This window comes from Dendrobates tinctorius, unplaced genomic scaffold, assembly GCF_039654945.1.
Source record: "Dendrobates tinctorius isolate UK_male_01 unplaced genomic scaffold, ASM3965494v1 ptg000180l, whole genome shotgun sequence".
In the NCBI taxonomy this organism is placed as follows: Eukaryota; Metazoa; Chordata; class Amphibia; order Anura; family Dendrobatidae; genus Dendrobates; species Dendrobates tinctorius.
Window position 1 is genome coordinate 112307 of NW_027361847.1, and position 15201 is coordinate 127507.

Sequence of the window (15201 nt, forward strand, 5' to 3'; positions counted from 1 at the left end):
AGGGTGGCAGACTGGGCAGTGGAGGCCCGGGACATTTGGGATCGCACTCAGGATGCTATCCGGGCATCTAAAGAAAGGATGAGGGCGTCCGCCGACACGCATCGGCGGCCCGCGCCAAGCTTCTCCCCTGGCGACATGGTATGGCTCTCCACCCGAAACATTAAACTGCGGGTCGAGTCTCCCAAGTTCGCACCGCGATACATTGGACCATTCAAGGTCCTCGAGCGACTTAGCTCGGTGGTCTACCGCCTGGCTCTTCCCCCACATTTGGCCATTTCGGACGTGTTCCATGTGTCCCTCCTCAAACCCGTTCACATGGTCCGGTTTTCTGAGTCATCTGCCGGGTCATCAGACTTGTCGTCTGATGAGTTTGAGGTTAACGCCATCGTGGGGCGCAGGTTTGTCCGTGGCAAAAAATTTTATTTGGTGGACTGGAAGGGTCATGGGCCCAAGGCTCGGACCTGGGAGCCGGTGGAAAACATTCATGCACCGCTCCTGATCGCGGCCTTTGAGCGCAGCGAGGCTCAGAGGGGGGGGGCCTAGGGGGGGGGTAATGTTAGGCGTCGGGTTCCTGGCACTGCACAGCGGGAATCCAGAGCCAGACATCCTGCGGTCTCCCATTCTCCTCCAACCGCTCAGACTCCTGCTCAGCAATCTCGGCGAGCCAGGCATTTCCTTCAGACTCGTTCTGTGAGCCTGGAAGTTGCTGCCACCTCTGGTGCAGCAATGGTAGCGCAGCCTGCTTTGCAGGGAACGGCTCCAGAGACTAAGTCCTCGTGCCGTGCTACTGGGCATGCCCGCAACTTGTCCTCTCAGTGGAGAGCAGGGGTCACATGTGCAGGTCCTATGTCGGATCTGATTGGTCCTTCCCAAGGTACTGGAAGGTCCCGGAAGCGCATGGCTATAAAAAGCCTGCATGGCGGCTCGGCCATGCGCTAGTGTAGCATAATATTCTGTGTGTGTATGGTGATGGATGTATGGACTGGTGACTGACTCATTAAGATCCCCTCCCTTGGTTAATACGAATGGTGACAGTGAGTTGGATAGTTAGTCCCAGTTTGTGGCAAGCTACACGCCACGTGCTCCACGCCTACACTAGCGTCCGTTGGCGCCCGTGTCTCGGCGCCGACGCCTGCGGCTTTACCTGCCGCTGCGCTGCACTAACCGCAGCTGCGACGCTACACGCAGGCCTCTGTGACACTAACAGGGCCCGCCTCTTTGTATTATTTTTCCCTCGCGACTCTGTGCCAGAACAGAGCCGCTCTTAGCGTTCGGGTGATGTTAACCCGAGCGCAGTACCGCACTTATTAGGTGCATCTGCCATTGTTCAGCAGCGGTCTTGTCACCTACCGCACGGTGGACCCCGGGCGGCGAACGCGCCTTCTATTACTTTATATTTGGTGCGTTCCGCCGTCCATAACACCCACATTGTCAAAATTATGAGGAATGACGACTACTGGTTGGTCAGCATCCTCGATGCACGCTATAAAGGCAAATTACAGAACAACATGCCACAGGAGAACCTACAGCTAATATTGGCTAACAAACAAGCAACTCTGGTAAATCGTTTGTTTGAGGCTTTCCCAGCACACAGCAGTGGTGCTGGTTCTACCACGAGCCATACTGGGCAACATGGAAGAGGTGTTCGTGGTGCACACAGCCGAAGTGGCGTTGGAGACGGGTTTCATGACCATGTTGTGGACTGATTCCTCAAGTACTGCTCACACGACTGGTAATACTGAATTAATTGCAACAGACAGGAGACAGCAGTTGTCAACCAACTATGGTTCAAAATTACCTCTCCTCCCATATCGATGTTCTCCCTTACAGTTCATTCCCTTTTGACTACTGGGCCTGTAAACTGGACACCTGGCCTGAATTGGCACAATATGCCTTACAGGAACTCGCTTGCCCTGCTGGTAGTGTGTTATCTGAAAGAGTCTTCAGTGCAGCTGGATCAATCCTGACAGAAAGAAGGACCCGGCTGTCGACCCAAAATGTAGGTGATCTAACCTTCATTAAAATGAACCATGCATGGGTTTCAAAGGATTTTGTACCACCTTCCCCTGATGACACATAGGTTGCCAGCAAAATGGCTCGCTTTGTCATCCTCTTCCTCCGACTTCTCCAATTCCTCCATTTGCAGCAGCTGAATGTCCAGCCTACACCTCAACATATGCCAGGTTTTCCACCTCCCTAACTGGGCTGTACCCCCCCCACAACTTTAGCCAAATAACCCCCAGTTTTCAATGCGTTACTATTATTATACAGTAAATTAAGGTTGACAAGCTTAATAATAATTGATGTCGTTGCCATTGAAATGGGCACTGTAGGTGTGTTCACTGTCCTCCACTCACTGCCGACTTTTATTCCCCATTGACTTGCATTGGGGTCGGGTTTCGGTCGGAACTCTGACTTTTTCCGATAGTCGGCCAATTTCGTTCGACTCGACTTTTGGTAAAGTCAAGTGGTCCGAAACCCGACTCGACACTCCTGGAGGCAAAGTCGCTCATCTCTACTCTTTATAGTTAACTCCTGTCCCAATATTAGCCTAGCTTAGTCAGTCATACTCCTGGGTCAGTTACTAGCTTGTAGATGTTCACGCACAATGTATGTCATGTATAATATGTATTTCTGCTGTACCCTCTACTGATTGTATGTATTATGATTGTTTACAGTTTCACCGTGCCAATATACTATCAGAGTTCAATAAAAGCACAGACTCAACCACAGTCTCGTTATTGGACCCCGGTATAGCGGTTTAGCTGTCTGTATAGCTACAATGAGTCTGCCTCATTTAGTGAGGACAGAACAGTGACAGTGAGGGTTTTTGTTGTTTCCATGGTGAGAAAAGGAACAAGAAAGCACAGAATGACAGATTTGCAAAAATACTCTGCAGTAAAAAATATGACAATAATCAGCAAGTGCTGGATAACAAATACAGGGTATTTAGTCAATACGTTTTTTGCAAAAAATGTATACCAAGCTGCTCCACCTCGTCACGGTAACCCTAAACGGAGCAGTCCCTATCTAATATATTTAAAACCTGAACATATGAACAGTGTCTAAATGGACAGGATTCAGACAGGCGCTTCTGTTGTGAGTTCATTCTCTGGTCCACCAGATGTGAGTTCTCCTTCCAGACTCCCTCTGGTGGTAACAGGAGGTAGTGAGGCTGATTTAATCAGTAGAGATCTACCACCTGATAATGAGGATGACGATTGGACCTCAGGAATCTTGGACTGGATTTAAGACATCTGACGCCCTAGTCTAGTGCTGGTGATTGCTTCTGGCTTCTCTGGTCTTGGTTTTCAGCTCTGTTCCAGCCTTCTCAAGATAAGTGCTTTTGCTAATGTTCACACTGGATTTTGTTGGTCTATTCAGTTTTTTGTGTGTTCAGCCAGCCCCGGCTGGGGCTGTGCTGAATTTCCACTCTTATTTATTTGTATTTGCCAATTTGCTTTTTAGTACCTTATTAGATTGGCCTCTTTGTGCTCTGTCTCAGAATATTTCAGAGTGCTGATAGAGTGGGAGAAGTCTAGTGACTTCAGGGTTAATGTTATCAGAAGTGTTGGACATTATTTTTGTAGGGTTTTTGGCAGATTGCAGATAGTGTCTTTCCTTTCCTATTCTTTATAGTTAGTTTGGGCCCCATCGTTTGCTCAGCCTATTTTCCTGCCTGTGTTTGTGTTTTCATCTTGTTTCACCGTCAATACATGTGTGGGGGCTGTCTATTCCTTTGGGGTCTGCTCTGGGGCAGTTAGTTTTCCCCTTTTCTTGCTTTAGGCTTATGTAGTCCTCCAGCGGTGACGAGGCGTCTAGATCATCGCAGGAACGCTCCACTGCTACTGCTAGTTGTGTGGTTAGGATCAGGGATCTGCAATCTGCATAGTTACCAACCTCTTTGGTTTTCTGGGACTTAGCTTTTTGTTGTCCTCCTCGGTGACCCATTCATAACACGCTTCCTAGTATGGGCTCATGGTCTAAGACAGCTCTTTATGTGCATGTCACACAAGAGAGGGGTGGGGTCTCACAAACCATGCTAAGCAAGGAAAAAACGGATTCAAAACACATGTGACATGCACAAATGCGAACAAGTCGGTAGGACAGTGTTCACACCACCCACTGACTAAAACACAACAAGAAAACACAGAATGACAGATTTGCAAAAATACTCTGCAGTAAAAAATATGACAATAATCAGCAAGTGCTGGATAACAAATACAGGGTATTTAGTCGATACGTTTTTTGCAAAAAAATGTATACCAAGCTGCTCCACCTCATCACGGTAACCTGTTGTGAGTTAATTCTCTGGTCCACCAGTGGTGAGTTCGCCTTCCAGACTCACTCTGGTGGTGACAGGAGGTGGTGAGGCTGATTTGGTCAGTGGAGATCTACCACCTGATGGTGATGATGACGATTGGACCTCAGGAATCTTAGATTGGATTTAAGGCTGCGACGCCCTAAGTCAGTGCTGGTGATTGCTTCAGGCTGCTCAGGTCTTGGTTTTCAGCTCTGTTCCAGCTTTCTCAAAGCTAAGTGTTTTTGCTAATGTTCACACTTGATTTTGTTGGTCTATTCAGTTTTTTGTGTGTTCAGCCAGCCCCGGCTGGGCTGTGCTGACTTTCCACTCTTGTTTATCTGTATTTGCCAATTTGCTTTTTAGTCCCTTATTAGATTGGCCTCTTTTTGCTCTGTCTCAGAATATTTCAGAGTGCTGATATAGTGGGAGAAGTCTAGTGACTTCAGGGTTAATTTTGTTATCAGAAGTGTTGGACATTATTGTGTAGGGTTTTTGGCAGATTGCAAACAGTGTCTTTCCTTTCTAGTTAGTTTGGGCCCCATCGTTTGCTCAGCCTATTTCCCTACCTGTGTTTGTGTTTTCATCTTGTTTCACCATCAATACATGTGTGGGGGCTGTCTATTCCTTTGGGGTCTGCTCTGGGGCAGTTAGTTTTCCCTTTTCTTGCTTTAGGTTTATGTAGTCCTCCTGCGGTGACGAGGCGTCTAGGAACATCATAGGAACGCTCCACTGCTACTGCTAGTTGTGTGGTTAAGATCAGGGATCTGCAAAAAGCAAATTCAGATAAATAAGAGTGGAAATTCAGCGCAGCCCCAGCCGGGGCTGGCTGACCACACAAAAAACTGAATAGACCAACAAAATCAAGTGTGAACATTAGCAGAGAAACTTAGCTTGAGATGACTGGAACAGAGCTGAAAACCAAGACCTGACAAGCCAGAGGGAATCACCAGCACCAGAGTAGGGCATCGGCTGTCTTAAATCCAGTCTGAGATTCCTGGAGTCCAATCGTCATCCTCATTATCAGGTGGCAGATCTCTAATGATTAAATCAGCCTCACTACCTCCTGTTACCACCAGAGGGAGCCTGGAAGGAGAACTCACAACTGGTGGACCGGAACATGAACTCACAACACCTCCCCCAGAGCCTCATCAGTGACAGCACCCTCCCCCCGCATCCTCATCAGTGACAGCACCCTCCCCCCACAGCCTCATCAGTGACAGCACCCTCCCCCCCACAGCCTCATCAATGACAGGACCCTCATCAATGACAGCACCCTCTCCCCCACAGCCTCATCAATGACAGCACCCTCTCCCCCACAGCCTCATCAGTGACAGCACCCTCTCCCCCACAGCCTCATCAGTGACAGCACCCTCTCCCCCACAGCCTCATCAGTGACAGCACCCTCTCCCCCACAGCCTCATCAGTGACAGCACCCTCTCCCCCACAGCCTCATCAGTGACAGCACCCTCTCCCCCACAGCCTCATCAGTGACAGCACCCTCTCCCCCACAGCCTCATCAGTGACAGCACCCTCTCCCCCACAGCCTCATCAGTGACAGCACCCTCTCCCCCACAGCCTCATCAGTGACAGCACCCTCTCCCCCACAGCCTCATCAGTGACAGCACCCTCTCCCCCACAGCCTCATCAGTGACAGCACCCTCTCCCCCACAGCCTCATCAGTGACAGCACCCTCTCCCCCACAGCCTCATCAGTGACAGCACCCTCTCCCCCACAGCCTCATCAGTGACAGCACCCTCTCCCCCACAGCCTCATCAGTGACAGCACCCTCTCCCCCACAGCCTCATCAGTGACAGCACCCTCTCCCCCACAGCCTCATCAGTGACAGCACCCTCTCCCCCACAGCCTCATCAGTGACAGCACCCTCTCCCCCACAGCCTCATCAGTGACAGCACCCTCTCCCCCACAGCCTCATCAGTGACAGCACCCTCTCCCCCACAGCCTCATCAGTGACAGCACCCTCTCCCCCACAGCCTCATCAGTGACAGCACCCACCCCCCACAGCCTCATCAATGACAGCACCCTCCCCCCACAGCCTCATCAGTGACAGCACCCTCCCCCCACAGCCTCATCAGTGACAGCACCCACCCCCCACAGCCTCATCAGTGACAGCACCCTCCCCCCACAGCCTCATCAGTGACAGCACCCTCCCCCCACAGCCTCATCAGTGACAGCACCCTCCCCCCACAGCCTCATCAGTGACAGCACCCTCCCCCCACAGCCTCATCAGTGACAGCACCCTCTCCCCCACAGCCTCATCAGTGACAGCACCCTCTCCCCCACAGCCTCATCAGTGACAGCACCCTCCCTCCACAGCCTCATCAGTGACAGCACCCTCCCTCCACAGCCTCATCAGTGACAGCACCCTCCCTCCACAGCCTCATCAGTGACAGCACCCTCCCTCCACAGCCTCATCAGTGACAGCACCCTCCCCCACAGCCTCATCAGTGACAGCACCCTCCCCCCACAGCCTCATCACTGACAGCACCCTCCCCCCACAGCCTCATCACTGACAGCACCCTCCCCCCACAGCCTCATCACTGACAGCACCCTCCCTCCACAGCCTCATCAGTGACAGCACCCCCCACACAGCCTCAGTGACAGCACCCTCTCCCCCACAGCCTCATCAGTGACAGCACCCTCCCCCCACAGCCTCATCAGTGACAGCACCCTCTCCCCCACAGCCTCATCAGTGACAGCACCCCCCACACAGCCTCATCAGTGACAGCACCCTCTCCCCCACAGCCTCATCAGTGACAGCACCCCCCACACAGCCTCATCAGTGACAGCACCCTCTCCCCCACAGCCTCATCAGTGACAGCACCCTCCCCCCACAGCCTCATCAGTGACAGCACCCTCCCCCCACAGCCTCATCACTGACAGCACCCTCCCTCCACAGCCTCATCAGTGACAGCACCCTCTCCCCCACAGCCTCATCAGTGACAGCACCCCCCACACAGCCTCATCAGTGACAGCACCCTCCCCCCACAGCCTCATCAGTGACAGCACCCCCCACACAGCCTCATCAGTGACAGCACCCTCTCCCCCACAGCCTCATCAGTGACAGCACCCTCTCCCCCACAGCCTCATCAGTGACAGCACCCTCTCCCCCACAGCCTCATCAGTGACAGCACCCTCTCCCCCACAGCCTCATCAGTGACAGCACCCTCCCCCCACAGCCTCATCAGTGACAGCACCCTCCCCCCACAGCCTCATCACTGACAGCACCCTCCCCCCACAGCCTCATCAGTGACAGCACCCTCTCCCCCACAGCCTCATCAGTGACAGCACCCTCCCCCCACAGCCTCATCAGTGACAGCACCCTCCCCCCACAGCCTCATCACTGACAGCACCCCCCACACAGCCTCATCAGTGACAGCACCCTCTCCCCCACAGCCTCATCAGTGACAGCACCCTCCCCCCACAGCCTCATCAGTGACAGCACCCTCCCCCCACAGCCTCATCACTGACAGCACCCTCCCTCCACAGCCTCATCAGTGACAGCACCCTCTCCCCCACAGCCTCATCAGTGACAGCACCCTCCCCCCACAGCCTCATCAGTGACAGCACCCCCCCCACAGCCTCATCAGTGACAGCACCCTCCCCCCACAGCCTCATCAGTGACAGCACCCTCTCCCCCACAGCCTCATCAGTGACAGCACCCTCCCCCCACAGCCTCATCAGTGACAGCACCCCCCCCACAGCCTCATCAGTGACAGCACCCTCCCTCCACAGCCTCATCAGTGACAGCACCCTCTCCCCCACAGCCTCATCAGTGACAGCACCCTCCCCCCACAGCCTCATCAGTGACAGCACCCCCCCCACAGCCTCATCAGTGACAGCACCCTCCCCCCACAGCCTCATCAGTGACAGCACCCCCCCCACAGCCTCATCAGTGACAGCACCCTCCCCCCACAGCCTCATCAGTGACAGCACCCTCCCCCCACAGCCTCATCAGTGACAGCACCCCCCCCACAGCCTCATCAGTGACAGCACCCTCCCCCCACAGCCTCATCAGTGACAGCACCCCCCCCACAGCCTCATCAGTGACAGCACCCTCCCCCACAGCCTCATCAGTGACAGCACCCCCCCCACAGCCTCATCAGTGACAGCACCCCCCCCACAGCCTCATCAGTGACAGCACCCTCCCCCCACAGCCTCATCAGTGACAGCACCCTCCCCCCACAGCCTCATCAGTGACAGCACCCCCCCCACAGCCTCATCAGTGACAGCACCCTCCCCCCACAGCCTCATCAGTGACAGCACCCCCCCCACAGCCTCATCAGTGACAGCACCCTCCCCCACAGCCTCATCAGTGACAGCACCCTCCCCCCACAGCCTCATCAGTGACAGCACCCCCCACACAGCCTCATCAGTGACAGCACCCCCCACACAGCCTCATCAGTGACAGCACCCTCCCCCACAGCCTCACGGGATTTACAGATGTGAAGAGACTCCAACTTCCTGGAAATGGCAAAATGTATTGGAAAATAGATAATGAAAACGTGAAATTCCAGAGACAGCACAGAGTCGTGTGTCAGACGCTCGTGGCCTCGCGTGTCGCTCTGCAGGTTACCACGTTCTGACTTTTTCATTCCATTTTGTGATTTCCAAGAAGCCGGAGTCTCTCCATATTGGATTTCCATTTGCTTCTGTGCCCAGAGCTCAAGGAAGCTGCGCTGCACTACACTGTACAAGGGAGGACCAGTCACCAGCAGCAACCAGTGTATGACCCACTGCCCCGTTATCAGTTCTACGCCACTGCTGAGCCCCGCCCCCTGACCACATGACGGTGACGTCACCACAGGTCCTTCACCACTTTTTTCCTCAGCCCCCCGCTGATCACATGACGGAGACGTCACACTTCTCTCCTGAGCCCCGCCCCCTGGTCACATGACGGTGACGTCACCACAGGTCCTTTGCCTCCTCTCTCCTGAGCCCCGCCCCTGGTCACATGACGGTGACGTCACCACAGGTCCTTCACCACTTTTTTCCTCAGCCCCCCCCCCCCCGCTGATCACATGACGGTGACGTCACCACAGGTCCTCCCGCGCTCAGTGCAGCCTCTCCGTCCCGGGTGTGCGCAGCTCGTGTTCTCTGGGGTCAGCCAGCAGCAGATTTCCGGTTCCCGCCATTCCGGTGAGATGACAGGAGGGTTTGTGGTGAATCTGTGAGAGGAGAGTGTGGGGGGAGATCAGAGCTGTTCCTGTGGAGGCTCCTGCTCCATGTGACTGCGGCTCCTCAGTGTTGGGGACGGGCAGCATTGTATGGGGGATGTGCAGCGTCTCCTCCTCACCTCACGGCCCCCGCTGGAGGTGGAGTTACCACGGTGACCGTCCCCCGCTGGAGGTGGAGTTACCACGGTGACCGTCCCCCGCTGGAGGTGGAGTTACCACGGTGACCGACCCCCGCTGGAGGTGTAGTTACCACGGTGACCGTCCCCCGCTGGCGGTGGAGTTACCACGGTGACCGTCCCCCGCTGGAGGTGGAGTTACCACGGTGACCGTCCCCCGCTGGAGGTGTAGTTACCACGGTGACCGTCCCCCGCTGGCGGTGTAGTTACCACGGTGACCATCCTCCGCCTACGAGGCTGATAATGAGCGGTCAGATCGGCGGAGGAGGCCGCGGTGGAGTTTTGTGGCTTTTCCTCCAGATTCTTCCTGGTAAATGTTGATATTTGGGCAGAATTTAGTGATTGTCGTTCTCTCGTCCCCTGTGATTTCCATCTTCTCCTTCATCATGAAGACGCCGGCAGGACGAGATCCCTCCAGCTGATCCAGTGCTCATCCCTCCTCCTCCTGAATGACCCCCGAGGATGGACGAGGACAGGGATGAGACCACCAGGAGATTATTCCACTGCGCCCTGGAGATCATCTCCCTGCTGAGCGGAGAGGTAACTCCTCTACATTTCTATCAGCTTTATTGTGTGATGTGACGAGTCCGACACCGGGAGGAGGAAATCCAGAATAGGAGAGAAGGATTCTCTACTGTAAGAGCAGGGATTCTGTGGAGCTCTCTGCCCGGAGGAGTTGTCATGGGGATTCCCTATAAGAGCTGTAGAGGGGCCGGGATGTCTGTCCGGAGTGTAATAATATTCCCGGTTATGGCCCCAGATTACTGGAGACGGTTATTGATCCCGGGATTTCTACTGATTGTCAGATCTGGAGTAGGGAAGGAATTCTTCTCCCTAAGTGTCTCTCTCCATCCACAGGATTACACAATAGTGAGGAAGACATCGGGGGACTGTGTGACTCCCATCATCCATCTCCAGGAGTCAGGAGGGCGGAGCCCGGGCCCCATCACAGAGCCTCCCCCGCACTCCCCGATACATGAGAGGAACAAGAAGATCCTGGAGCTCAGCAACAAGATGATCGAGCTGCTGAGCGGAGAGGTGACTGCTGGGACATTATACAGGGCAGCACTGGAGGATTCTGGGTGATGAGCGGAGAGGTGACTGCTGGGACATTATACAGGACAGCACTGGAGGATTCTGGGTGATGAGCGAGGAGGTGACTGCTGGGGCATTATACAGGAGGGCACTGGAGGATTCTGGGTGATGAGCGGAGAGGTGACTGCTGGGACATTATACAGGATGGCACTGGAGGATTCTGGGTGATGAGTGAAGAGGTGACTGCTGGGACATTATACAGGACAGCACTAGAGGATTCTGGGTGATGAGCGGAGAGGTGACGGCTGGGACATTATACAGGAAGGCACTGGAGGATTCTGGGTGATGAGCGGAGAGGTGACTGCTGGGACATTATACAGGACGGCACTGGAGGATTCTGGGTGATGAGCGGAGAGGTGACTGCTGGGACATTATACAGGAGGGCACTGGAGGATTCTGGGTGATGAAAGGAGAGGTGACTGCTGGGACATTATACAGGACGGCACTGGAGGATTCTGGGTGATGAGCGGAGAGGTGACTGCTGGGACATTATACAGGAGGGCACTGGAGGATTCTGGGTGATGAAAGGAGAGGTGACTGCTGGGACATTATACAGGAGGGCACTGGAGGATTCTGGGTGATGAGCGGAGAGGTGACTGCTGGGACATTATACAGGAGGGCACTGGAGGATTCTGGGTGATGAGTGGAGAGGTGACTGCTGGGACATTATGCAGGACGGCACTGGAGGATTCTGGGTGATGAGCGGAGAGGTGACTGCTGGGACATTATGCAGGACGGTACTGGAGGATTCTGGGTGATGAGGGGAGAGGTGACTGCTGGGACATTATACAGGACGGCACTGGAGGATTCTGGGTGATGAGTGGAGAGGTGACTGCTGGGACATTATGCAGGACGGCACTGGAGGATTCTGGGTGATGAGGGGAGAGGTGACTGCTGGGACATTATACAGTACGGTACTGGAGGATTCTGGGTGATGAGTGGAGAGGTGACTGCTGGGACATTATGCAGGACGGCACTGGAGGATTCTGGGTGATGAGCGGAGAGGTGACTGCTGGGACATTATGCAGGACGGTACTGGAGGATTCTGGGTGATGAGTGGAGAGGTGACTGCTGGGACATTATGCAGGACGGTACTGGAGGATTCTGGGTGATGAGGGGAGAGGTGACTGCTGGGACATTATACAGGACGGCACTGGAGGATTCTGGGTGATCAGCGGAGAGGTGACTGCTGGGACATTATGCAGGACGGCACTGGAGGATTCTGGGTGATGACCGGAGAGGTGACTGCTGGGACATTATACAGGAGGGCACTGGAGGATTCTGGGTGATGAGCGGAGTGGTGACAGCTGGGACATTATGCAGGACGGCACTGGAGGATTCTGGGTGATGACCGGAGAGGTGACAGCTGGGACATTATACAGGACGGCACTGGAGGATTCTGGGTGATGACCGGAGAGGTGACTGCTGGGACATTATACAGGACGGCACTGGAGGATTCTGGGTGATGAGCGGAGTGGTGACAGCTGGGACATTATGCAGGACGGCACTGGAGGATTCTGGGTGATGACCGGAGAGGTGACAGCTGGGACATTATACAGGACGGCACTGGAGGATTCTGGGTGATGACCGGAGAGGTGACTGCTGGGACATTATACAGGATGGCACTGGAGGATTCTGGGTGATGAGCGGAGTGGTGACAGCTGGGACATTATGCAGGACGGCACTGGAGGATTCTGGGTGATGACCGGAGAGGTGACAGCTGGGACATTATACAGGACGGCACTGGAGGATTCTGGGTGATGACCGGAGAGGTGACTGCTGGGACATTATACAGGATGGCACTGGAGGATTCTGGGTGATGAGCGGAGAGGTGACTGCTGGGACATTATACAGCACTGGAGGATTCTGGGTGATGACGGTGTCGTTGTTGTCAGGTTCCTATAAGGTGTCAGGACGTCGCTGTCTATCTCTCCATGGAGGAGTGGGAGTATCTAGAAGGACACCAGGATCGGTACCAGGCCGTGATGATGGAGGAGCGCCGGCCTCTTACACCACGAGGTGAGCAGCGAGGCTCCTTGTTGGCTCCGGTGGATGTGATGACGTCTCTCCGGCGTCCTCCTATAATAGATGAGTTTTCTCCAGACTTGCTCTGGTTTTCTCTACATTTTCTCCGTCTGACAACAGCTTTCATTTCCCTGATTATTTTCTTCTGATCTGTGAGTCGCGGTTTCTCCGCTGTCGTCTCGTCTTCATCAGTCTTGAGTCTTCGTTCTCTTCTTTCAGAATCTTTCTCCTTCCTTAAAGCATCGGTCACATTTTCTCTGCTGATGTCTCGTCCTTCTGTCCGTTCTCTTCTGTGAGTTCTTTCTGTCCCTAAGTCTGTTGTGGATTGTTACTCAGCAGAGTCGGGGTTAATGTACGGGTGATTTTCCCCCTAATCCGCTGTCGCTCGTCCGTCGCTTAGAATCGGTGCAGGCTCAATGTCGTCATCAGTTGTGGTTGGTGTCCGGCTCCTCCCTCTTGGCTGACACTTGTGTCACCTTCCTTGGACTCCTCCTTCATTCTCTCTTCTTCTTTGTGACAAATCACTTTCTCCGTTCTGTGCATAAAGTCCTGGATAAATATCGGCACCGGACCGTCCCTCAGACCTCGGGACACGAGTCGCTGTCCTGAAAGATGGAACGTGGTGGAGCCGATCACCCGTCAGTCTGACATGGAGGCTTTCCAGCTGTTCTCCGGCCCCGCGTCTATTCACCACTCGCTCTGCAGGCGTAGAAGCACAGAACTCTCCGTACTGGAGGGGAAGGTCAGATCACCGCGCAGGGGACTAGTGCACCCAACCACATAAAGGGAACCTGTCATGTAAAATAACATTATCCTTCAGACATGGGGTTAACCTGCAGGTTAATAATGGTTTGATCTTGCCCGTCTCCTGCACCGAGAGCCCCTCTGCCAGGAGGAAATTAACTTTACTTCCCTGGCAATGATTAGCTTCCATATCGAATAAGGAAATGGTTGCACTCAATTGCATTAAGGCATATCAAATATGAAATATATGAGGTACGAATAGCATAATGGCTTTTGTAATCTAGAAAATACATATGAGATTCTTAGCACAACATTTGGCCAAAAGATGTGAGCCCATTCACCAACGTCAAGGTGATCTCATTCAACGGGTCCCTATTCTAACTGCCTCATGTGAACTACTGGCTAATAACAAGATAAAGCCTATATTTATAGGAAGATAGAAACCAAAAAGTGATTTGATGTAATTAAAATCACAGCTTGTTGAAGGGCGGAGTGCTCAGTCATAAAGCTAACATACAAATGACAGAAAAAACTGACGCACATCTAGAACGAGTCTGAATAGGTGCATACCAAAAAACAGCTTACATATCAAATAAGGAAATGGTGATTAGCTTCCAGACATAGAAGTGCGGCCGATGCGGCTTCAGTGACCCCTCAGTATACAGTGAGCAGCAGCTGAATCTGCGCCAACACAGACTGACAGCCGACTCTAATGCTGAGCCCTAATGCTGGGTCGGCTGTCAGTCAGTGCCGGGGGCGCGGTAACTGCTGCCGCTCTCTATACACTGAGGGATGACTGTAGCTGCGCCTGCTGAAACTCTATGACTGGAAGCTGAACACTGCCGGGTGGAATAAGGTTCATTTCCTCCCGGCAGCGGGGCTCTCAGTGCTGACACTGGGCAGGTTCAAAATGCTGTTAACTTGCAGATTAACCCCGTATCTACAGGCTATTGGCATTATTATATGACAGGTTCCCTTTAAATGGCACTGTCAGGCTGTTGGCAGCAGTGAAGTGGTTAAACGTCAGCAATCTGAGCTCACTCCACAGACGCGCACCTGGCATCCTCCATGTATGAACACTAGATATCAGGAAGGGGTTAAAGAGACGTCAGAATGCACGTGACGGGGTGTTCTGGGCTCAAGGACAGCAAAATGTCAGGCAGTCCACTCTTCCTCTTCATGGGGTCTGAGCAGAACAATGTAAGTGGGATGGTGACGCAGGTGTTGGCCCTGCAGGGACATCGGGCCGCAAAATGATGGTAATAATCAGTGTAAGTCTCCAGTAAAGGGTTGTTCGTTCAGTAGAATATGTATTAGGGGGCTTTTCTGTGGAATCTGCCCAGACAATCTCTCCCTGGCTCCCCGTGTCCCTCAGTCAGCGCCCATGACCCCGGTGCCTGCTCTCTAGTGTCCTCTTATATTACACAGTGATAGGCACTAACTGCTGTGTACCGGGGGCTCCCACAACACCGTCCTCCCGAGCGCTGTCACCGTTAGCCGTACACGGGCACTTTCCTCCTTCGGATACAAAGAACTTTCCGCGCACTTTCTGCCTATTTTAGTGTTTATATCGAGGCGAGTGTTGAGATTTATCTTGATATAAAAAAGGAATAAAAATGCAGTAACTCGTCTTGTAATAGGAGGACGGCAGGTTCTCTCCTCT

The 15201-nt window shown here is 53.5% G+C and overlaps 1 protein-coding gene across 1 annotated transcript in view; it reads left to right on the forward strand.

The window, feature by feature from the left end:
• Window positions 1-9333: 9333 nt before the first annotated feature.
• Window positions 9334-15201, forward strand: part of LOC141054910 (uncharacterized) — a 108346-nt gene continuing 102478 nt past the window's right edge. The window contains 4 exon segments of the mRNA XM_073551812.1: window positions 9334-9460; window positions 10067-10214; window positions 10533-10712; window positions 12665-12788. Coding sequence (XP_073407913.1) covers window positions 10137-10214; window positions 10533-10712; window positions 12665-12788 — 382 coding nt within the window. The 5' untranslated portion in view covers window positions 9334-9460; window positions 10067-10136.